This window comes from Emys orbicularis, chromosome 6, assembly GCF_028017835.1.
Source record: "Emys orbicularis isolate rEmyOrb1 chromosome 6, rEmyOrb1.hap1, whole genome shotgun sequence".
Classification (NCBI taxonomy): domain Eukaryota; kingdom Metazoa; phylum Chordata; order Testudines; family Emydidae; genus Emys; species Emys orbicularis.
Genome location: NC_088688.1, coordinates 59,403,910 through 59,429,795, shown reverse-complemented (window position 1 = coordinate 59,429,795; position 25,886 = coordinate 59,403,910). Strand labels below are relative to the sequence as shown.

Genomic DNA, 25,886 nt, shown 5'->3' with positions numbered 1-25,886 from the left:
GTGACATAACTAGGTTTACATAAGCTGCCCTACGTCGACCTAACTCTCTGTAGTGTAGACCAGGCCTGAGAGGAATTCAGCCAGTAAAACTGCTGGAATATGTGGTGAGACAGACTTTTGCTTTGACTCCACTTACTTGTTAAATTAGACATTCATTGTGTTTTACTTTTATTTTCTTGTAACCAGTTCTTACTGTTATGCCTCACTACTTGTAACTACTTAAAATCTATCTTTCGGTAGTTAATAAATTTGTTTTATCTAAACCAATGTGTTTTGGGAAACTCCATTTGAGATTACGGGATTGGTGCATTTCATGGATTTTACTACTCCAAATTCTGGTGCTGCAAAAACTTGCAAGTTGTTTCCAGGCAAAGGTCCTTTATGCTATGAGAGTCTCTTTTTCCCCCTGTCTTCCATTTTTTTCCTCCTCACTGTTGCTCATGCTGATGTAATATTTGTTTATTTCATATGGCAGCCAGTGCATATAAATGCTCTCTAATCTCTCCCTTTTAACACCTTCACTCACAAACACAAAAAGTCAGTCTGATAGAGTTGGCCAAGCATGCAGTTCTAGCACAAATACATTAATTTGCACACAAGTATGTTGTTCACACACACCAAAATCTATTTTTCACGTGAATAAAATTTCCTATTTTAATATTTTTAATAAGAAATATAAACCCTAGTGCTTCAGAGCAGAAGTACTAAGGGCTGGGAGGAAATTTCTCTCATGGGGAAATGATTCCATAATTGTTCAGTAAGAGATTTCTTGCCACTTCCTCTGAAACATCTGGCACTGGCCATCAGTAGACAAGGTACTGGACTATATGGACCACTGGGCTCTTCCAGGATGGCAATTTCTATATTAGTATCTTTCCCAAACATTTGTGAAAAGGAACGTATTGTATGAACTTTCCCTGGAAAGTGAACAAAAACCACTATGAACATGGATCAAATCTTGAGTCAGTTCCTTGTAAATAAGTACATGAATAGATTTTCATATTATTCAATCAGCTTTGGCCCATAATATGTCTTTAAAAGAGTTTTTATTTACATATCGGGTTGCCTTTGGATATGCTAGGTATTGCATTCTTTTAGAAATCGAGGGTCATGCTACCAATAAATACCATATTTGATTCAGTGATGTTCTTTCTGATCATATTTGTATTCAGTGACATATACGATACAATTGAGTATATGAACTCAAAAGCCATAATTTCTAGGAAGGGAAGGCTTTTGCATGCTTTTAGTCACCAAGTTAATGAACTATTTATGAGTAAACAATATCTTTTAATTCTTTGATCTTTTAATAGCGGAAGTAATATAAACTATAAGTGTATTTTATACTTCAAAAATGTAGAAACATATTATGTTCTTGCAAAATTTCCTTTTGTAATAAAATAGAAAAATTACCCAACTTAACCTTCTCAAAATAGATGTCGTGAAACCATGTTGTATGGAAGCTTTAGATAAAGCACCTGAGAAAATCTGAGATTCTAAGAATGAAAATTTTACCCTTGTCATATGTCATAGTCTTCCTTACCTATGGTAACTCGATAAAGTTCATCAGGGCTTGACCCAGTTACTTGCAGTATCTGAGGCTTTTTGTTGCTTTCTGCCAGCCTGAGTTTGTCTACCAACAGAATCCAAGGATATATTTAGATGGGTTCTGTCTTCTGGAATAGAAAAGAGGAAATCTTTTCCTGAGAAAGAGGAAGAAAATCAAGGTGTCCAAGCTGTTTTTTCAATCTTCTGCTTAACACCCCTAGAAGAGAGCCTTTGGGGCAAGATTTTCCTGTCCTTAAAGAGAAAGTATGCATCATTTTTGGGGAAATTTTGTTCAGCGTATTAGATGTCATAACCGTTGACTAGAAAAGAAGCAAGAAAGTTAATCGCTTCTATTAAAAGTTAGATGTAGGCTTTTGCCAGCCACTCAGAGCAGATAAGAGTCCCAGGTGTCTTCCATAACTGTGTGAGTGAGTCAGCAACGTTTGCTCTCCAGTTGTTGGGTGCTCAGCACAGTAAGGAGCAGACACAATATTATGTAATGATCAAAATATAAATAGGTTCTGGAATTTAAACCAAGATGTCATGTATCCGATAAGTATAAGAATATTTTTATACTCTTACGAATATGCACTCGTATTTGCACTAACAAAAAGAAAAAAAAAACACTTTTTTTTTAATCCAGTGTGAGTTGTGTCCACTTCCCCTCCACCCAAATTATGTAGTGCCAGTTTATTTGGCACTCCACCCTCTACTTTGTCAATAATGCCAATTTGAGCACCCAGTTATGTGCTTGTCCAACAAACCTCTCCCAGCTGTCTCCCACCCTTCCCCTTACACTTGCAATGATCAAAAAGGCTACTACCCTTTCCTCTTCCAAGACAATTTTATAACCCATTTCTGCTTTAACACCAACAAGCAATCTGCCAGTGTATGATGACTAGGCTGAGGGGCTAAAACATGTTTATAACTTGTTTTATATGTAACTGTCTCTCTTTTCTTCACTCTTTCTTGCCTTCTTAGCTTGTGGGTTCTTTGGGGATAGGGACTAAGTTTATCTTTGACTTTGAATGGCATCTAGCACAACAGACCCCTGATTCTGATTGGGTCCTCTGGTTAGTACTGTAATAATAATAATAATAGATCCTGATGTGAGGATTTTCAGTAATGTAATTTCAGGTTCATTATAGAGATGAGTTATTGGACATTTCTTTAGGCAGAATGCTCAAGACACTCAGCTCTTGTCTTCACTACTGGGGAGATTGACGCTGCTGCAGTCGATGAAGCGGGTGTTGATTTAGTGGGTCTAGTGAAGGCCTGCTAAATCGATGGCAGAGTGCTCTCTGATCGACTCCAATACTCCAGCTCCCCAAGAAGAGTAAGTTAAGTCGAACGAAGAGCGTCTCACGTCAACGCAGCACAGTGAAGACACTGGGGTAAGTCGACCTAAGCTATGTCGACTCCAGCTATGTTATTCATGTAACTGGAGTAGCGTAATTTAGGTCGACTTATACAAGTAGTGAAGACAAGCCCTAAAAGAGGAGATGATTTTAAAAAACAAACAAAAAATAAGCCAACAGGTGTCAGCAAAGACCATGGAACAAATATCAGATCAAATCGCATTAACAGCATATGCTGCACTCCTGACAAATCCCTGTTTTGTTTTTTAAATTTCTCTCAAAAGATCTTGAGATCCTATTTGTGATCAGTCAACTCAGAATCCAGAATATCACATCTATGTGTTGTTTGAATTGAATTACTTTCAATAGAAAAAGCAAGAAATCCCTTAGAGGTAATGTCAATTCCATCCGAATGAATTGTCCAGCCACACTATAATCCAAGTGAGTTCTTTTGTGGATTTTAAAAATGCTATTGATTTTTTTTTTTTTAACTTGCAGTGAACAGAGCCTTTAGAAAGACCATTCAGCTTTTAGGTTTTTTTGTTGTGTTGTTTTTTTGTCACCAGTGCTGAGGTAAGCCTGTGTCCAAGAGCAGTATGTCAAAATGTTCCTTTGCATCTTTCATTGTTACTTATTGGCAGGTTTGTCACTTAAGGGTCAAAATAAAGCTCATTCAACCAAAGCTATGGCAGCAACAGTAGCAAGCCTTGAGTCAATCCTACCACTTGAGATTTGCCGCAGGGCAGTCAGTTGGAATTCATTGTGCATTTTTCACTGAACATTGTTGCCCTAATACTGCAAATTGAAAATTTGTGGGCTGACTTCTATATGTTAAAAGAGCTGTTTGTTCAGTTATTTATTTTAAGTGCTTATTCTCAGTGAGGAGACAAATCTTGTTAAACAATAAATCCATAACTTGCATGAGTTTTCCTGTTAGTGGGTTTTATACTTGTTTGTTTTCAAACTTTAGAGATAAAACACCTAACCTGCGTATTGTGCCTTGAATTCTCTGTAGTTGTGAAAGTTAAACCTGAGGTTGAACTTGAATTCCCAAAAATAGTGTCCTTCATAGATCCATTAATGATCCATTTTCTTAAGAGTTAGATTACTATAGAGCTGTAAGTTACTAGGTCAAGACAGAACTGACAGTTGAAAACATTTGAGAAGCCTGGAGAGAGTGAAAACTGTTCTCTTTCTGTGCATGTACAGAGTCAGCTAGCAGAATATGCTACTATCAGAAAAGTCCACTTATAGGTAAATGGTAATGATTTCATATATATGTGGAATTATCAGCCAAGACAATATTGTTGGGCAGGGACAAGTATTTTTTTTATTATGTGATGGTCTCACAGTATGAGAATGTGTATTTGATCATTCAAGTTTAGTAGTTTGAGTGCTTTCTCTAACAGAAAAAAAAATCTTAAATTTTCATTTAGTTCAACTCAAAGCATAGTAAATCATGTTTGAATTAATTATTTTAAAGATAGAAATATTCAATTCAATATTTTGAACAATCCCTTCTCGAGACTATTTATTTTAATTGTAATTTCCCTCCTTTTTTTAAACACTGCATGTTTGTTTGTTTAGGAGATTAAATTTGCATTACAGTTTATTAGCCATAAGAAGGCTTGGAAGGATTAGTTTTTTATCGCTAAATGTTGATAAACGTTGATTTCACCGCACACATACAAACTGATGAAAATACATTTATGTCCATAATAATTGAAATGTACAGATAGGCAAAATAAGAAAAATGCTGCTTGAGAATTTATTACAGTTTCATTTTTGGATATTTACATTGTATATTTTGGCATATGATGCTGACAATTTGTTTTAACTGTTAAAAAGCTTTAACTTTTTAATATTACAATAGATGTTGATTAAATAATTATTTAATGACCCCCCATAATTTTGCAAGCTGAAAATTTTAATTGATAAAATTTGAAAAAAAAATGCTTAAAAATAAATATTGATATTATTTGTCAAATATACAAAAACAAAAATCAAATTCTGCCAAGCCTAGCAGAAAGAAAGTGTTGTTACCCGAGTTATATATGGATATGTAGAGAGGTAAAGTAAGACTAACAATCTGGAAAATACCATAGGTATGAATGATTTGCTAGGTTTTCTTTCTAATCTTATGTATCTATTATTTGCCCAACTCTTTAGAGCAGTGGTGGGCAACCTGTGGCCCGCGGGCTGCGCGCGGCCCATCAGGGTAATCCTCTGGCAGGCCGCGAGACAGTGTTTACATTGACTGTTGGCAGGCACAGCCGCCCGCAGCTCCCAGTGGCCACGGTTCGCCGTTCCTGGGATCTGCGGGACATGGCGAACCACAGCCCCTGGGAGCTGTGGGCAGCTGTGCCTGCGGACGGTTAATGTAAACACTGTCTCACGGCCCACCAGCAGATTACCCTGACAGGCCACAGGTTGCCCACCACTGCTCTAGAGTCTGGTCATGAATAAAACTATTTAAAGGAAAATTATGACTGACTGACTGAGTTCTCCAACTGGCAAATACATATTTTGAATACTTGATTTTAAAAATAAAACTAATGTAATGTTCTGACAAGGTCCATCTCAGTCCCAAACATGACCTTACACATCCTTGGAAACAGAAATCTCCTATCCACTGAATGCGTATAACTTAGCCAATATGCCTCATCCTGGACATGGAGTGATGATTGATTATTTTTGTAATGTAAATGCTTTTCCACAAGGAACATGATAAAGGCCAACTGATTTCACATAGACCTATGAATAGTCATCAATTGGTAATGATTTCCAGGAACTGCTGACCTGTGCCCATTATTTGGACAAATGGTATAGAGGTGAAAGGCTCTGTATCCTGTTTCCACTTCCCTAATCCAGGCGCATATAGTACCTTTATTATATTTTTAGCAGTGGATTTTCTTTAAAGAAACATTGGCATGTTCATAAGGCGGGGAGGCCTTTTAATTTATTTATTTACTTTTTGCCTGTTTTTTTTGTTTCCTATGCACTGGACTTTCGGACTTTCTGCTACATGTTAACTTCTGGTGGGTAGACTTGCTGAGGTTGGTTTTGAAAATGGGAATATACCTGAGAGAGAACAGAATTCAGGATGTACTGGATGTAAACCAAAGCATGGAAGGGGGTGTATAATCAAGGCTTAGTGAACTTCATTGCATCCTGGCATGGATTTTTGACATGATATATACTGTAACAGCTTCTCTGGAGTAGCATGTACGTGTTCTAAAACAAATCATTCAGGTGTGAGGTATCTTGCTCATCTGTATTATGGAAGAGTTCACCAGCAGATCAGTAATATTTTTCTTTGTGTATGTGATCATTCATTTATTTTAATTATTAAAAAAAAATTAGGATTTTAGGGTTTTTATTTTAAGATAAGCCTTTATCAGAACTCTCTTTCTACTTTGTGGGCACACTTTTGGCTGCCATATTTTTCAGATTATGTTTTATTATTTAATGCTCTTCAAACCTTAGTGTACCTTCACTATATTGTGGAATCTAGCTTGTATTTTTCTGCTCTCATAATTTACATTGAGGCTCCAATACTTAAGGACATGTCTAAGCATGTGAGTAGTTCTATTGACTTCAGTGAGACTATTCACATATTTAAATACCTCTCTGATTTGGCCCTTAGTCCCTAATTTCTCTTTTAGTTTAGCCATGTTCAGATATTAATCTTTTGTTGCTTCCAGTATGATGGATTGAAAAGTTTTCATGAAACATGCTGTTAATATAAACTTTTTAATGTTTTAAAGTAATTGAAAACACTCTTTTAAAAAAACATCTCTGTGTAACTGTCTTAAAAGAACATTAAGGATGCAAAATCAATATCAATCTCAGCAATTAGTGTATGCCAAAATTACAGTTACATTTCCTCATGCTGCCTTAATCTGGCCCTCATGCCTATGAAACATTATAGCTTGCCCAGAATTACATAGGAAATCTGGCAAAGTCAGGAATAGAATTAATCTCTTTGGAGTCCCAGTCTAGCACCTTACACACAAGAGAATGTCTGTCTCACTCACTGTCCATCCTAATGAGTAGGGGTAATGTACCATAAATAGTATATGGTCATGTCATTAATGTATTCACACAAGGAGTCTGAATTAAGGTCTCCTAAATGGGGCAGTCTTAATTCTGGAATTCCTCCTGTCTTTTGAGTGGTAGCTACTTTGCATTCTTAACATTTTAACATAAATGTTTAACAATTCATTTTTTTTGTAACTTGGCAGGTGCCCAGTGCAGTTAATTGTTTAAGAGGGGGCTTCAGTTCCTCGATAAACCAGAAATGGAAGTGGATTAGAAGAAGGCATTTACTAAAAAAAGTGGGAAATAGGGTTGGTGTTCCTCATGTCTAATGCAATGGGAAGACAATCTCCTCTCCTCCTCCCCGCCTTAACTGTCAGATGAGTGGAGGATGGCAGGGTCTCTGCAGTGGCCCTGGGACAGATTAATGGAGTGGGGGCTTGATGATAGCCCTCCACCAGGTGGAATGATTACAAAGGATGGATGATCTGCACTGGACAAGTTATTGCTGGATAGTTCCCTGATGTGTTACTTAACAAAGTTGTGGCCTCGTTAAACCACATCCCAGGTGTCTTGTCTTTCCTGGGACAAGGAGTTGTGACCTTTAAAGTCTAATTGACACCATTTAAAATATAACATTATTAATCACAGGCATTTTTTCAACTTTTTACCTTAAAGGAAGAAAAGAATAAAATAATTAAAAATTTTTAAATCTCGTCAATTTTATGTTGCACAATTACATGCTCCCTGAAATCACAAGAAGTCAGAAAATGCAAAAGTTAAAGTTCCAGCTACTGTATAATGTTAGATCAGCAGCATTATATGTACTTTCAGCCATATTCTCCACTTAAGGCAAGTGTGTGCTGATCTCCCGACAAAAATCTTCTGCAAAGCCAGCAAATCTGCTCATTGTAATATCCCTCCTAAATAATTATTAGGGAATTATTAGGTTGTCTAGCATCTTCTAAAGCAGTGGTTCTCAAACTATTGTACTGGTGACCCCTTTCACATAGCAAACCTCTGAGTGCAACCCCCCCCTTATAAATTAAAAACATTTGTTTATATATTTAACACCATTATAAATGCAGCAGGCAAAGCAGTGTTTGGGGTGGAGGCTGACAGCTCGCAACCCCCCCATGCAATAAGCTCGCGACCCTCGGAGAGGTCCCGACCCCCAGTTTGAGAACCCCTGTCCTAAAGTACCCTCTACCCTTCCTACGCCCTGTGGTGGCATGACGAGGGTGTCACTGCTTATCAGTGATCTCTAGCTGCCAGAATGATCCCTAGGGCCTGTTGGAAGCTGGCACAGTTTAGAGTGGACGTTAGTCTGCTCTTATCCGTGCTGGGACACCTGCCCAGTGCTGAGCAGACCAAGGATCAGAGTACTACCCTCCCCTCTGGTCTTCCATCAGATAGTCTGGCCCATGATATATTTGATTACTGTTTTTTTCTGGTTAAACATATACATTCCTTTAAATGTTTTTGTTGTAATCTATACAGTTGGTTTACGTTAACATTCCTGTCTTTTTAGGATTTGTATTATTATATTACAAAAGTACCTAAAGGCCCAATCACAATCAGAGCCTCATTGTGCTGGTCTCTCCAGAAACACATAATAAAAGATAGTTCCTGCCCTGAAGCGCTGATGGTCTAAACAGATAAGACGGACAAACAGGAATAGACAAAAACTAATAGCCAAAGAAAAATTTTTTTGTTTTGCATGTATTATCTAATATACATGTATGTATTCTTTTCTTCGCAGCAGTTTTTTAAAAATGTCCTTTGAGCATTTTTGATACATTATTTAGTTCTTATAGCCACTGGAGGTTGATACAAGTTTTAGTGTGAAAAATAAAATCCCTATGTTTGAGGTCATATCATCATTGTACTCATTTTAACGTCTGTACGCCATCAGCATCTGAGACTGTAGGGAACTTAACTGCTTTACTGTTGGCATAATACCGAAGTTGATTTCAGTGAACCATAAACAGTTTGGCCCTGGAGGTAAAATTACACTGTATGCATGTTCCTAACATACTGCTTTGGGGATAAACATGTCTTAAATCAACTCATTGCTTAAAGCTAAGTTCCCTCTCCAAATGCAGTTTCCCTGTAGATGGTAATGTTTAGTGAGACTGATTTTCTTTAAAACCGTAAAGCTTTTTGAGTGTTTTTCTATCAATAAATATATTTGAGCAGGATAGCAAAAAATTCATGTAATCCTAGTAAAGACTTTTTTATGGCATTTTTGTTTTGTTTTTAATTAGCTTTCATCAATACATTGAATTCATTGAAATTCGTTTTAAATGTTTGTGTGCTACATCTGCTTACATGTATGTAATGAAAACTTTCAGACCTCACCAAAACTTTATTTGGTAATTGCACATTTGGAAAATTAAAATTGAAATTTATTATGCCCTGGCTCCTACCTGCTCAGTTCATTGTGTGTTGTTAAGATGCCATTACTTGGGAACTTTGTTACAACTATGTTTCTGCTGTGTTTTAATATGCTTTGGATTAGGATGGCTGTAATTGTGGCCTTGAGGGGTTGGACTAAGGAACACCAGGTGGGTTTGCACCCAGATATTCTTAGGTCTTATCCTGTACTTTAACTGTGGAATTTAAGTGTGGTTCCCTGAGTCTTAAAGGGGGAGGCGAACCCCATTTGAGCCTATTAATGAGCACCTTTCTCCCCTCCCCCCGATACACTTTTTAATTTGCCATTTTTCTCTGCCTTTTTAGCCAATGAAATACAAGCACTTATTTCGGAACCATTTTTAGTCCCATATGTACAAAAGAATTTTAGTTTGTCCCCAAATTTAACTCAAAAACTGATAATAGTCAGAAAGTTCTCCATTTCCCTATTATATGAAGGTGAAAAATAGTTTCCCCTAGATATTAGGGAAGCTTTTGAAGTTAGAACATCTTTTGTTAGATTTGGGGCAGCAAGGAAGAGACTCTTAATATTTAAGTGGATTTTTTTTTTTTTTTTGGTGGATTTTTGAAATGATTCCCTTGGTTTCAGGCCTAAAAATTCAGCTTTTTTTCTACGTAGAGAATGCAGACCTACACCCCTCCCTCCACCTCCCTATGCTGGAGGGTGGTTCAGTTCTCTTCTTCTATTTAGAACACCTTTGACCTGCCCCTCCCCTGCTCAGTGAATAGAAATGGCATGGCGACTTGTGCTCAGGATGACTAAAGGTTTTCCTCTCCATGTATCTCATGAAGTGAACCTGCAGGGGAGAGGGTTTCAGGAACCCTGCTCATGGAAAAATGCTTTTAAAGTATTTCTTTGCAAAAGAGAGCCTTTCTTATATCCCTGAGTATATATTAATTGGTCATAATCCTTAGTTTTGAGCTACATAATTATTCACACAGCAGCAGGTGGTAGAATCACAGGTACAGTTAGGATTTATTTGTACTGAAAAGTAGCACATTCTGAGGGGAAGGGAGGACCCTTTTTCATGAAGATGTATATTCTGTAATTAGTTTTTTAGGGAAGAACACAGAGAGCAGATATACGCTCTGTTTAAAAGAGAAGCAGTGTGACTAGCCCACTTTTGTTAAGGCTTTTATGAATGGATGCGCAATTTCCACAAGTGCTTTAACTTCTGTTTTCTTTTTTGCAGATCATTACTAAATATGTCTATGAACTACTGGAAAAGGAATGCCACTTGAAAAAAGTAACTCTCCCAGTAAGTTGAATTTTTTTTCAAAGATGTTGATGTTTCCTTCACACTACAAAATGTACGAATAAAGAGTCTCTCCCCTGAGGAGTTTGGAATCTAGATGTCAGATACAGATACGACAAACTGTGCTGAGGGCCCAGTCAAAGATGACTTGGACCACTGTATACACATGCAGCATGTTCATTCATACACAAAGAAATATGTAGAAAAATATCTGTCTATTTTTGTAATATATCTAATCTGTTTGGGTCTGAGTATATTTCATTGGGATCTACTTAGGGTGACCAGATGAGAGATGTGAAATATCAGGACGCCGGCGGAGCGAAAAAAAACAACAAAAAACCCCAAGAGCCGGCGGCAGAGGGAAAAAAATCAAGAGCTGACAGAGCATAGGAAAAATTGGTGGGGGCTGCCCACCGGCAGCACCACGCCCCACCCCCCCGCACCAGCTCACCTCCGCTCCGGCTCCACCTCCCCTGAATGGGCTGACACGTCCTGCTTCTCCCCCCTCCTTCCAGCGCTTGCGCCGCCATACAGCTGATTAGCGCGAGCCTGGGAGGGAGGGGGGAGGAGGAGGAATGCAGCGTGCTTGGGGAAGGGGCGGGCCAGGGCGGGGATTTGGGGAGGGATACAATGGGGCAGTGAGGGGGCGGGGCCAGGGCGGGGATTGGGGGTGGGATCCATTGGGGGAGGGAGGGGCGGGGCCAGGGCGGAGTTGGGGCTGGGGGGGGGCGCAAGCCAGAGGGCAAAATATCAGGACAATTCCTGTCCCGACCGAACATTGGTCAGGACGCGGGACAAACAAGTAAATATCGGGATAGTCCCGATAAAATCGGGACATCTGGTCACCCTAGATCTACTACACCTTTCTAGTCCTGGTAGGATTTGAGGTACCAGAAATTTAAAATTGTGTTACTTTTGGTATACAAAAACTATGCCATTTTGAAAATTGTTTATGGTTCCCCTGACACCTGTGCAGTTGGACTCAGAACTAAAGGTAAGGAAACAATGGTTGATTCTCTGTAACCTGAAGTCTTCAAATCAAGATTTGAGGATGTAGGTAACTCAGCCAGAGATTATGGGCCTATTACAGGAGTGGGTGGGTGAGGTTCTGTAGCCTGTGATATGCAGGAGATCAGACTAGATGATCATGATGGTCCCTTCTGGCCTTAAAGCCTATGAGTCTATGGCTTTACAGGCAGAGGAATGGGAAAAAAATAGTCCCAATAAGATGTTTTAAAACTCTTTTAAAGACCCTCGTATAATAGCTTTTTTAGTAATGTGTGTATGCAATACATAAGTGATTAATCACCATTTGGGAGTAATGCAGCCATTCTGAAATTAAAAGATGTATAGCTGTACATACACTCCATACCACAATTACAATGTATTTTTACACTATAGGGGAAGAGAATAGTGGCCCTAACACCTTTCATTATAAAGGGTTCTTGTGATCTTTGCTTTGAGAAGTTTTCATACACTCCCATTGTTTGCAGCAGGCTCTTGATATTTGGTAGGGGAATTCCTTTAGACTACAGAAATGACCCTCTTTGTCCCATGAGACTCCCTTCAGTTTTGGCTGAAATATAAAATATTTAAAATTACCATTACCTTCTCTCACTTACCGCTTCAGGAAATTGTTGGTAGCCTGCCAAAATCACTGAACATTCCAAGCCTGGGACTTGCTGCTGACACAGCAGCAAGAGCAGAAGACACTACACTGGGAACACTAAGCAGCTGTCAGAGGGGGAGAGAGAGCTGGACTGGGCTCCCCGCATCATGCAAACCCCAGATGCAGCACTTGGAACAAATGGTCCATTTACGCGCACCCACCTAGGGGCACCACATTGAATAGGTGCTCCTCTTACTTCCAGACAGAGAGAGGGAGGTGCACTAGGCTCCCCACAACCACCTCCTGGCCCAGCACTAGTGTTCTATATATACCCCACTTACTCCTGGAGAATCTGACTAGTGGTCTCCCCAACTCCCAGGCAAGGGAGAGGGGAGGGTTGAGAGAGTGGCCAGACTCCCCTCAACCAACCCCAGACTCAGCATGTGGCACCAGCAGCCAGTCCCTCCTCTGTGGGCAACACCTGGAGCAGGAGCTCCTTCAATACTGGGAAGGGGGTGGGGAGGAGGGAAGAGAGAGCCAGACTGGGCAGGGCTCACCCCATGACCATCTTGTACCCCTCTTTACAAAAATACCTTTTCTTTGATGTCAGTGTTGGGTGAGAATGCCAGACACTCAAGTTTATTAATTCAAAACTTCATTGATCCAAAAGCATGCCTTGCGATTACAATTACTATTATAGTAAGAAATGAGACATACAGAAAAAGAAAGTGACCAGTTATCTTCTGGAGTGTATCCAGGTCATGATGGATTGCTCTTACAATAATCCAACTGCCCCTTACAATTTACATAATTTTATATACATCCAAATTACATATTTATTAGTTCTCTTCCAGTCACCATTAAGTATTATATGCCTTGTGCAACTCATACAATATGCATGCGTAGGCTTCAATTGGCATGACTTTTGCTGTCTATGCCATCTTCACGTTGTTATTTTTCTTTGTTAATTGGTTTATTACCACTGAGTATGCACTAACCAGACATAATTGACCAGGTCACTTTGACCCTTTGTTCTGCATAGGAGCTTTTGGGGACTTTCCTGTTTTTCTTTACTTGCCTTTTCCTTAATTGTGTATTGGCAGCACATTTTGTGTGTCTCTTGTCCTTCAATTTAAGCATAGTGGTCAAGACATCCTCTTTGTCCTATGCAGCAGTTATAAACAAACTTACTGAATAACAAGGTCATTAAGGCAACATTACACTCATGTCAAGCAAACTAGGCCAAAGCCAGCACAAATATAACCTTACTGTCCAAACGTATGTATCAGACACAATCATTACAACATTTCTAACAACATTATCTGGTATTAAGTCCTGGACCTCTAGTAGGAACAGAGCTGAATGGAAGCTGAATGTTCACGGTTCAAGTCCTGATAATACACAACGGTGGGTTGGCAGTAGGGCACATATTAGAATGAGTTTTTTACCTTTTTCTTTTTAAATTAAAAAAAAAAAACCCCTAGGAAATTGCACATAAATGACTTGCATACAAAGAATATTATATTTACGTTGCAAAGTCAAGCACTCCAAAAGTAGGAAACTCCAAATTTACAATTGCCTCTGCAATCTCAGTTCAGTTCCCTCAAGTGTCAGCATTATGATAAAATCTACAATTACATGAGAACATGCAATTTTTCTATAGGATTCCTGCCTCGTTTCGTGAATAGGATGGACACACAAAGGGGCAGAATTAAAGTTACACTGGCAATCATAAATCTGATATTTCTTAACTTTTGATTACTTGACTTTCCAAGCTAAATAACATGCTTTTAACATCATTTTTAAAATATGTAAAATACAAGTATATAATGCAAAACTATATTAGTGCAATTCTGCTAACTTAATAAAAAGTCAGGACATGAAGAAAAGTTGTTTCCAGCCACAACTTGGACAACTATGTCTATGTTGTACATCCTGTATATTATATGGAATGCATTCTCTACCTGATTTTCAAAAAGCCAGTTTAGCAAATATGTGATGACAGTAGTTGCATATGAAAATAAGTAGTACAATTACCCACATTCATTTTTGTATACCTGACTTTTTGAAAATCAAATCTGTAGAGAGGGGGAAAATTGTATTTCTAACTGTAGGTAGGTAGGTAGGTATTTATTATGGTTAATACCTGTGGGCCAACCAAGAATGGGACCCATTGTGCTAGTCAGAGTACAAACACACAATAAGGCCTGGTCTACACTAGGAGGTTATGTCGAATTTAGCAGCATTAAATCGAATTAACCCTGCACCCGTCCACACAACAAAGCTATTTAGTTCGACATAGAGGTCTCTCAAATTCGATTTCTGTACTCCTCCCCAACGAGGGGAGTAGCGCTAAATTCGACATGGCCATGTCGAATTAGGGTAGGTGTGGATGGAAATCGACACTAATAGCTCCGGGAGCTATCCCACAGTGCACCACTCTGTTGACGCTCTGGACAGCAGTCCGAGCTCGGATGCTCTGACCAGCCACACAGGAAAAGCCCCGGGAAAATTAGAATTCCTTTTCCTGTCTGGGCAGTTTGAATCTCATTTCCTGTTTGGACATCGTGGCGAGCTCATCAGCACTGGCAACGATGCAGAACTCTCCAGCAGAGGTGACCATGCAATCCCAGAATAGAAAGAGGGCATGGACTGATTGGGAAGTCTTGGATCTGATCGCTGTGTGGGGCGATGAGTCCGTGCTTTCAGAGCTGCGCTCGAAAAGACGGAACGCAAAGATCTACGAGAAGATCTCAAAAGCCATGACAGAGAGAGGATACAGCCGGGATGCAACGCAGTGCCGTGTGAAAATCAAGGAGCTGAGACAAGGCCAAAGACCAGAAGACCAAAGAGGCAAACGGACGCTCCGGATCCCAGCCCCAGACATGCCGTTTCTACGAGGCACTGCATTCCATTTTAGGTGCGGCCGCCACCACTACCCCACCACTGACCGTGGACTCTGAGGATGGGATATTGTCGAGGGCCGCTTCCTCGGAGATGTTAGCAGACGGGGAAGATGAGGAAGGAGATGAGGAGGACGAGGCAGTTGACAGCGCTTACAACGCTGATTTCCCCGACAGCCAGGATCTCTTCATCACCCTCACAGAGATCCCCTACCAACCGTCCCGAGGCGTTAACCCGGAGCCAGAATCAGGGGAAGGATCAGTCGGTAAGTGTTTAAAACATGTAAACATTTATTTTGAACAGAACAGGAATATTAACAATGGGTTTTTCATGATTAGTTTGCCCTAGGCGCTTAACGTTTTAGTCCTTGGCAGTGCAGCTACTGGAAAAGAAGGTCTATATGTCCGGGGATAGAGCTAAAATCCTCATGGGACATCTCCACGAAGCTCTCCTGGAGGTAATTGGAAAGGCTTTGCATGAGGTTCCTGGGGAGAGCGGCCTTATTGGGTCCTCCTTGGTAGGAAACTTTTCCATGCCAGGCTATCATCAAGTACTCCGGGATCATTGCCTTGCAGAGCATGGCTGCATACGGCCCTGGTTTTTGCTGGCTTTCACGCAGCATGCGGTCTTTCTCTGTCCCAGAAATCCTCAGCAGAGTGATGTCGCTCATGGTGACCTGCTTTGAATTAGGGGAATGTTACTGTTGGGACTGCTTGCCTGTTCCTTTACAGAACTGTAACTAGCGGTTTACAGCCACGCGGTGGAGGCGGGAGAGGGGCAGCATACAGGGATCTTTCCCGGGGACAGCCGCGAGGGGGTGGGACAGGGGCAGAGTTCATGCTTGCCGGATTGCCGGCAGCAGGAACTGGCCAACGCTAGGAGCATTGCTTTGAACGTGAAAGGAGGGCACTGCTATAATTTAAGTTTTAAGCAGCCAAAAGTCTACGGCTTACCATGTCAGCCTGCTACCCGAATTCCGCTGTCCTGCCCCGCTTCTCTGATCTCCAGTGCAAGACCCCAGGCACTGAATGCGAAGGCCGAAAATTCGACCTTGTCCTGAGTGTGCATGTGATAGGTGCTGTGCATGGTCTTGTTCACAGAGAAAGACTATGTTCATTGTTCACAAAAAATTATCTTTGTGAGGAATTCACTCCCTTTTCCCCATCCCACAGCTGCGAGTGTCTCCCGACCTACCTTGGCATCCCCTTCCCAGAGGCTGGCGCAGATTAGGCAGAGAAAGAAAAGGACACGGGACGACATGTTCTCAGAACTTATGGGCTGCTCCCAAGCCGAGGTGGCCCAGCAGACCCAGTGGAGGGAGAACATGTCCCAAATCCATCAATCACACATTGAACGGGAGGAGAGGTGGCGTCAGGATGACCAGCAGGCGACTCAAACGCTGCTTGGACTAATGAGGGAGCAAACGGACACGCTCCGGCGCCTTGTGGATGTTCTACAGGACCGGAGGCAGGAGGACAGAGCCCCGCTAACCGCCCTCCCCCGCCACAAAGTCCCATACCCCCCCTCACCCAAAGTCCCAAGAAGGAGGGGCGGCAGGGGCCGTGAACACTGTCACTCCACCCCTGCAGACTGCTCAAGTAACAGAAGGCTCTCATTCCCCAAAATTTGATAAGTCCTTTCCTTCCCACCTCACCCAAGGCCCCAGCCCAGTTTCATCCCCTAACTGTTTAGTTGCTAATAAAAAATACGTTTCTTTTAATTACTGTTTCCATCATGTTCTTTTAGAGGACAGTGTGTTTGAAGGGGGGGAAGGGGATTGGTAATTGGACAGGACAGTCACCTTTATCAGGGTACAGACAGGGGGGCATGTTCAGCAGCAGGTCACACACACGTTGCAGTCACTAGGCACCCTGGTCAGTCTGGGAGGTGGTTTTTACGTTCTGTGTGTGGGGGGGCTATGTGAGTTTGTGGCGGGGGAGGGCGGTTAGAGATCTTATGCAGCGGTCCTTATCCTGGATCACAGAGCCACACAGCAGCGTCCTCCCCCGCCACAAAGTGACATAGCTCCCACACACAGAGTCCCAAAAAGGAGGGGTGGCAGGCTCCGTTGAAACAACCAGTCCAGCACTGCGGACCGCTCTAGGAGCAGGAGCCTGTCATTCCTCAAGTTTATAAGCGTTCTTTCCATCACTACGCCCGCTCCCCACCACAGTCTGCGTCCCAGTTTCAACCCTTTACCGCGAAACCCGTAATAAAGACAACGGTGTTCATTAACAAAGTTCCATGTATTTTATTTTTAAACGTGTGTTGGAAGGGGGGTGACGGGGTGAACGGGGTATGTAGCTGCAGAGGATAGTCAACATAAACTGGGTAAAGAAACGGGGGCAGGTTCAGCTTCTCTTTAAACAAAGTTAATAGTCACAGGTTACCCTGCTCACTGAGGAACCTAGCTTTCAAAGCCTCCCGGATGCACAGCACGTCCCGCTGAGCTCTTCTAATCGCACGGCTGTCTGGCTGGGCGTAATCAGCAGCCAGGCTATTTGCCTCAACCTCCCACCCCGCCATAAAGGTCTCCCCCTTGCTCTCACAGAGATTGTGGAGCACACAGCAAGCTGCAATAACAATGGGGATATTGGTTTCGCTGAGATCAGAGCGAGTCAGTAAGCTTCTCCATCTCCCCTTGAGACGTCCAAAAGCACACTCCACCACCATTCTGCACTTGCTGAGACGGTAGTTGAAGAGTGCTTTTTCAGTGTCCAGGGCGCCTGTATAGGGCTTCATGAGCCAGGGCATTAACGGGTAGGATGGGTCCCCGAGGATCACTATAGGCATCTCCACATCCCCAACAGTTATTTTGTGGTCCGGGAAGTAAATACCTTCCTGCAGCCGTCTAAACAGACCAGAGTTCCTGAAAACACGAGCGTCATGAACCTTGCCCGGCCATCCGACGTTGATGTTTGTAAAACGTCCCCTATGGTCCACCAGTGCTTGCAGCACCATTGAAAAGTAGCCCTTTTGGTTAATGTACTGGCTGGCCTGGTGGTCCGGTCCCAGGATAGGGATGTGAGTTCCATCTATAGCCCCACCGCAGTTTGGGAATCCCATCGCGGCGAAGCCATCTATGATGACCTGCACGTTTCCAAGGGTCACTACCTGTGACAGCAGTAGCTCAACGATTGCGTTGGCTACTTGCATCACAGCAACCCCCATGGTAGATTTGCCCACGCCAAAGTGGTTCGCGACTGACCGGTAGCTGTCTGGAGTTGCAAGCTTCCAGAGGGCTATGGCCACTCGCTTCTGGACACTCAGGGCTGCTCGCATCCGGGTGTCCTTGCGCTTCAGTGCAGGGGACAGCAGCTCACAAAGTTCCAGGAAAGTTCCCTTCTGCATCCGAAAGTTTCGCAGCCACTGTGATTCATCCCAGACCTGCAGCACTATGCGGTCCCACCAGTCCGTGCTTGTTTCCCGGGCCCAGAATCGCCGTTCCACAGCATCAACATGACCTATTGCCACCATGATGTTCACGGCGCGGGGTCCCGTGCTTTGCGAGAGGTCTGTGCCACTCTCAGACTTCATGTCCTCACCGCGATGCCGTAGCCTCCTCACCCGATTTCTCAGCATCTGCCTCTGGAAAAGGTGGACGATAAGGTGCGAGGTGTTGACAATGGCCATAACTGCAGCGATGGTCGCAGCGGGCTCCATGCTCGCAGTGCTGTGGCGTCCGCGCTGTCACTCACCAGAAAAGCGCGCGAAATGAAATGATTGCCCGCCAGCGCTTTCAGGGAGGGAGGGCGGGAGTGACGGTTGGATGACGACAGTTACCCAAAACCACCCTCAACACATTTTTTCCCCCAGCAGGCATTGGGGGCTCGATCCAGAATTCCAATGGGCAGCGGGGACTGCGGGAACTGTGGGATAGCTGTCCACAGTGCACCGCTTCCAATGTCGACGCTTGCCCCGTTAGTGTGGACTCACAAAGTCGAATTACTGCCCTTAGTGTGGATACACACGTTCGACTTTGTAATATCGATTCCACATATTCGATTTAAGTAAAATCGAACTACTCTCGTAGTGTAGACATACCCTAAGAGAGTCCCTGCCCTGAAGAGCATACAATAGCTAACAAGAAAAGGCAGACAAAGGGTAGGGGGAAAAGATATAACATACAAACTGAGTGAACAATGCAATGTCTGAAAACATCATTTTGGTTCTGCTTTTTCTTTGTTTTGTTGTTTAAATTATTTCAAAGGGATTATGTCAGTAGATGAGCTAGATGGGAAGACAAAAGATGGGAGGAGGGTTGGAAATCACGAGAGGGGGTATGGGAGGGTTTGCAGCAACAGCTATCAGCAGAGTGAAAACTGAAGAAAGCAGAAATTAACATGATCACTGTCCTTCAGTCCCTGCTTAAACAGCTTTCTGTAGCTGCTGTGTTGGGTTCGGTCTCTGGGTGGGGTTCCTACCTGAAGGTTCTTTCCTATAGACCATATAGCTGAGGGAATGGGCTGATGGTGTTTGTGGAAGAATTTTTAAACTTCTGTAATATACTTTAGGACTGTGTTAAGTATTACTTTTTTTTTTTTTTTTTTCAGTAGATTTTAATAGTGTGCAGAAAATCCATTTGTCGGAAGTTCAGGGTGCCTGCACTTGAAGTTCTCTCATCATCTTTATTTTTGTTGTCCGAATAACAGACAAAACTGTTGTTTTTCTTTACATTTTTGGATTAAATCTTCAGCAGCAGTATTGTGCAATATTCTTTTCACATGTAGACTCAATAGCAGTAAGCAAAAAAAAAAAAAATCCAGTTCCTCTTCGAGTAATTCTCCATGCCACTTCAGGTGTGTGTGTGCCTAATGCAGCAGAGTTGGAGACTTTTCCTTTAGCGTTACCCTCTGCTGCCTTGTGCTGCTGTATGATAAAATGGGTGGAGCGGCCCCAGACAGTCTCAGTTCCTTACTACTGCGATCGATAATTGGAGCATGTCAGCTTGCTTCTTCAAGTTTTCTCCCCTTACAGGGATTTTGTTTTTTCTTCTGTAAATAGTTGGTGCTGTTTGTTAGCAGAATTAGTTACTTAGATTAGTGTATGCTTCATTTGTTGGTTTTCTTCTGTAAATAGTTGGTGCTGTTTGTTAGCAGAATTAGTTACTTAGATTAGTGTATGCTTCATTTGTTGGTTTTCTTCACTATTTTCATGAAGTGTCAGTTCACTCTTGTTACGGGGTGCTGACATCTGGTATAGGCGTATACCTCAGGCTCTGGGATTTAAACCTTGTGCCAGCCACAAAAAATGTATGCCTCCTTCCACCTGCCTAAAGTGCCTCAGCAAGGGTCATGCTAAGAACCACTGACAAATTTGCAGAAACTAAGCACTGGATGAAGAAAGACAGAGAGTCTGTGCCATATTTTTATGGAGGCTGCCCTGCATCTGTCTTGTGAACCTTCCCATTTGGGGAGTGCACTGAGTGTTTTGGCATCAGTACAGAGTACACAACTGGACACTGTTGCTGAGACAGGACCGCTGGTACCAAGGAAGAAGCACAAAAGTTTAGATTTGTCCAAGGAGCTGAGACTTAGTTCTGCTAGATGATCAAGGTCCCTGTTACCATCCACCAGTAAGCACTTGGGAGGACAGGGGACAGTGTCCTCTGGAATGGGATGCTCTCTGGTACTGGCCTCTTTTCACTACAGGTCATGGACCTCAGCACTGTGTGAGACTGACCCTTGCCATGGTACTGATTATTGCTGTGCAGCAACATCAGCAACAGGAAAGTCTCTCAGTACTGGTGATGCCAGGGGGATGTGCAGCAGCACAAGACTTTGCCTTTTGGTGCCTGATGGTATAGGAGACAGCTCACCTGGTACTGGTCCATCTTCAGGCCCTGGTTACGGACTTAACTCAGGCTTGTGATCAGGACTGTGCAGGGATAAAACATTAGGGCCTTTGGCATTTTCTCCACAGGTGCAGTCGAGGGTAAACCTACCATGGTATCCCTGGTACTGACATCTCCAGAATGCCATCCCTGGATCTTGTCATTTCCTTGTACCGCACCACCATGATCAGCTGACTTCTGGTCCTCCTCGGAGTGTGAGTAGGCTTTTATGTCCCTCACTTCCAAGACAAATGACATCACTCTCTTACTCGTTTATTGTGAGAGTTTTGTTGCTGGTACCCACTGGAGGTACAGAGACACTTCAGAGAAATGGAACCTTGGAGTACTCATGGCTGGGGTCCTGTGCTATACCAATGACCCTATTGCAGGGGTCGGCAACGTTCGGCACGCGGCTCGCCAGGGTAAGCACCCTAGCGGGCCAGACCAGTTTATTTACCTGCTGACGCGGCAGGTTCGGCCGATCGCAGCCCACACTGGCCGCGGTTCGCCGTCCCTGCAAAATCTGAACAAATATATAAAGAAAAGAAGATTTCATGCAATTACCCTGGTCTCCATCATTCCTTCCCTGGATCCCAGCAATTGCTATTTTTCAGAGTAGCAGCCGTGTTAGTCTGTATCGGCAAAAGGAACAGGAGTACTTGTGGCACCTTAGAGACTAACAAATTTATTAGAGCATAAGCTTTCGTGTGCTACAGCCCACTTCTTCGGATGCATATAGAGTGAAACATATATTGAGGAGATGTATATACACACATACAGAGAGCATGAACAGGTGGGAGTTGTCTTACCAACTCTGAGAGGCCAATTAAGTAAGAGAAAAAAAAACGTTTGAAGTGATAATCAAGATAGCTCAGTACAGACAGTTTGATAAGAAGCAAGTGTGAAAATTCTTACAAGGGGAGATAGATTCAATGTTTGTAATGGCTCAGCCATTCCCAGTCCTTATTTAATCCTGAGTTGATTGTGTCTAGTTTGCATATCAATTCCAGCTCAGCAGTCTCTCATTGGAGTCTGTTTTTGAAGTTTTTCTGTTTTAAGATAGCCACCCGCAGGTCTGTCATTGAATGACCAGACAGGTTAAAGTGTTCTCCCACTGGTTTTTGAGTATTATGATTCCTGATGTCAGATTTGTGTCCATTAATTCTTTTGCGTAGAGACTGTCCGGTTTGGCCAATGTACATGGCAGAGGGGCATTGCTGGCACATGATGGCATATATCACATTGGTAGATGTGCAGGTGAACGAGCCCTTGATGGTATGGCTGATGTGATTAGGTCCTATGATGATGTCACTTGAATAGATATGTGGACAGAGTTGGCATCGGGCTTTGTTACAAGGATAGGTTCCTGGGTCAGTGTTTTTGTTCAGTGATGTGTGGCTGCTGAGCTGGAATTGATATGCAAACTAGACACAATCAACTCAGGATTAAATAAAGACTGGGAATGGCTGAGCCATTACAAACATTGAATCTATCTCCCCTTGTAAGTATTTTCACACTTGCTTCTTATCAAACTGTCTGTACTGAGCTATCTTGATTATCACTTCAAAAGTTTTTTTTCTCTTACTTAATTGGCCTCTCAGAGTTGGTAAGACAACTCCCACCTGTTCATGCTCTCTGTATGTGTGTATATATATCTCCTCAATATATGTTTCACTCTATATGCATCCGAAGAAGTGGGTTGTAGCCCACAAAAGCTTATGCTCTAATAAATTTGTTAGTCTCTAAGGTGCCACGAGCAATTGCTATGTGGCCCTCCACTTGCAGGATGTGTATTTTCATGTCTCTCACCATCAAAGCAACAGGAGATTCCTAAAATTTCTAGTCAGTGACCCCATTTTCAGTTTACAGCCCTGCCCTTTGCCCTGTCTGCTTCCCCACAAATATTTACAAAATGCTTGGTAGTGGTGGCTGCATTGCTAAGAAAAGCAGGGTTGTAAGTATTTCCTTACCTGGATGGCTGGCTGGTACGAGGTTGATCCAAGCTCCTAGTAGAAGTCAGCCTCTTCAGAATCTGATCCCTCTGCAGTGTTTTGGCTCTGTTGATAAATGAGGACAAGCAAATATTCTCTCCAAAGAATATAACTTATAGGGTTGGTTCTGAATTCTACTGTAGCCGGAGTGCTCCTACCTCAAGCCAGATTCCAGACAATATTAAGCATTTCCATAGATCTCAAAGCCCATTGATTACAACAGTGAAAAGTTGTGTCAGGCTGTTGGGGCACATGGGCTCCTGCATGTAGGTGTCTCAGCATGCCAGAATTTGTCTCAGGAAATTGTAGGGCTGGTTAAGGTCAGTGTAATCCCTGGCTCATCAACAATTGGAAATGCTGCAGGAGTGATAACTCCTTGGACTGATGGATGGACCCAGCCAATGTATGTGTGGAAGTTTACTTTGTCCCTGCTTTACTCACGCTGACTCTCATTGAAGCAATATCTCATGCTGCTTCTGTAGGCTTGGGAGATCACCAAGAAACTTACAAACTCAAGGTCTGTGGGCCCAAGAAGATTTCAATCTCCACATAAATGTGCGGGAGTTGTGAGCTGTTAATCTGACCTATTGAGCATTTCTCCCTCATATCTAGGGACAGAATCTTTGTCTTCATGGACAACACTGGAGTGATGTTCTGTGTGAATGGCCAGGGAGCGGCCATATCAGGTCATCTCTGTCAGTAGACAATACATCTTTGGGAGTTTTGCATCGCAAGTGCAATACATCTCAAAACCTGCCACCTTCCTGGGACTCAGCTTCATCAATTATTTAGATAATGGCAGAGAGAGTACACTTATAAAGTTTGAGGATGATACCAAGCTGGGAGGGGTTGCAAGTGTTTTGGAGGATAGGATTAAAATTCAAAATGATCTGGACAAACTGGAAAAATGGTCGGAAGTAAATAGGATGAAATTCAATAAGGACAAATGCAAAGTACTCCACGTAGGAAGGAACGGTCAGTTGCACTCATACAAAATGGGGAATGACTCCCTAGGAAGGAGTACTGTGGAAAGGGATCTGGGGGTCATAGTGGATCACAAGCTAAATATGAATCAACAGTGTAACGCTGTTGCAAAAAAAGGCAAACATTATTCTGGGTTGTATTAGCAGGAGTATTGTAAGCAAGACATGAGAAGTAATTCTTCTGCTCTACTCCGCGCTGATTAGGCCTCAATTGGAGTCTTGTGTCCAGTTCTGGGTGCACATTTCTGGAAAGATGTGAACAAATTGGAGAAAGTGTAGAGAAGAGCAACAAAAATGATTAAAGGTCTAGAAAACATGACCGATGAGGGAAGATTGAAAAAAATTGGGTTTGTTTAGTCTGGAAAAGAGAAGACTGAGAGGGGACATAACAGTTTTCAAGTACATAAAAGGTTGTTACAAGGAGGAGGGAGAAAAATTGTTCTTCTTAACCGCTGAGGATAGGAAAAAGAAACAGTGGGCTTAAATTGCAGCAAAGGTGGTTTAGGTTGGGCATTAGGAAAAACTTCCTAACTGTCAGAGTGGTTAAGCACTGGAATAAATTGCCTAGGGATGTTGTGGAATCTCTATCATTGGGGATTTTTAAGAGCAGGTTGGACAAACACCTGTCAGGGATGGTCTAGATAATACTTAGTCCTGCCTTGAGTGCAGGGGACTGGACTAGATGACCTCACGAGGTCCCTTCCAGTTCTATTATTCTATGATTCTAAGTTTCCTTTAAGGATGAGGACTAAGAGATCAGATATGGAGTGATTATTTTGTGAAAAGTGTTCACCCATGGGTTTTTGCCTTTTATCCTGTGTGAGTTCATTCAAGAGTATAGCGATTTTCTGGTTTCACCCACATAGTAGTTTTATTGGGATATTTAGTGCGCTGGATGAGGTACACCACATGTTGTGATAGGCCGGTGTAGGACCCATGGATCTTGAAAGGTATGTTCTGGGGCAGGGGTGGGGGGTAGTGATCATCATAGCAGTGGAGATATGTCTGCAGGTTTTGCATCTGGTAGTATGGTAGGGTTTGGTGTGTGCAGGTCTGTGGGGAGCTTGTTTCTGATGGTGAGCGTGGCAAGGTTGGGGGTTCAGGAGAGATTTCTTTCAGTATGTGTTGTAATTGTTTGATACCCTGTATGGGTTACAGTGTGGGATGGTAGATGACAACTAGGGCTGTGTGGTGAGGGTTATGGGGTTTTTCCCCTGGTATTGAAGCAGGTTCTCTCTGGGTATTTGGATGGCCTATTTCATGATGTAATCTATTTCCCTAGTGGAGTGTCTTTGTTTGGTGAAGGCGGTTTTAAGGGTGTGAAGGTATGTATTCTGGACTTTCTCCTTGGAGTATATTCTGTGGAATGTGAGGCCCTGGCTATAGATAACAGATTTCTTGGTGTGTTTGGGGTGATTATTGGATCTGTGAAGATAAGTGTGGTGTGGGTTTCTTCCTGTAATAGTCTGTAGGGTTCCATTGTTGAAGCTGGTCATGATGTCCAGGAGGTTGATGCTGGTGTGGGAGAGTTCTTTGAATGGTCTCTTACAGTATGTGTTAACTACTTATGCTAAAGAATCTGCTTCACCTTGTATTTAGCTGTGACACCCTGACTTTCTCAGATCTGAAGAAAAACTCTGTGTAGCTCAAAAGGTTCTCTCTTTCACCAGCAGAAGTTGTTCAGTAAAAGATATTACCTTGGCCACCTTCTCTCTCTCACATTGCATTATTGTTGGTATGTTAATATTGAGTCTTAGTTTTTCTCCATGTTTTTCTTGTTTCTTCACTTGCAACATCTAGTAGCAGACCTGCAAGCTTAAATCAGGAGGAGTATATTCCAGGGTGAAATACTTCAATCATTTCTTTAAATTGCTCATTTTATGCTCCATTGAAGTCAATGTTAGCATAAAGAAGATAGTCTTTGCATTTG

The 25,886-nt window shown here is 42.4% G+C and overlaps 1 protein-coding gene across 1 annotated transcript in view; it reads left to right on the top strand.

Moving 5' to 3' along the window:
* ARB2A (ARB2 cotranscriptional regulator A) overlaps positions 1-25,886 on the top strand; it is a 354,588-nt gene that overhangs the window by 57,798 nt on the left and 270,904 nt on the right. Inside the window, exon 5 of the mRNA XM_065406106.1 lies at positions 10,574-10,639. Coding sequence (XP_065262178.1) covers positions 10,574-10,639 — 66 coding nt within the window. The remainder of the gene's footprint in view (positions 1-10,573; positions 10,640-25,886) is intronic.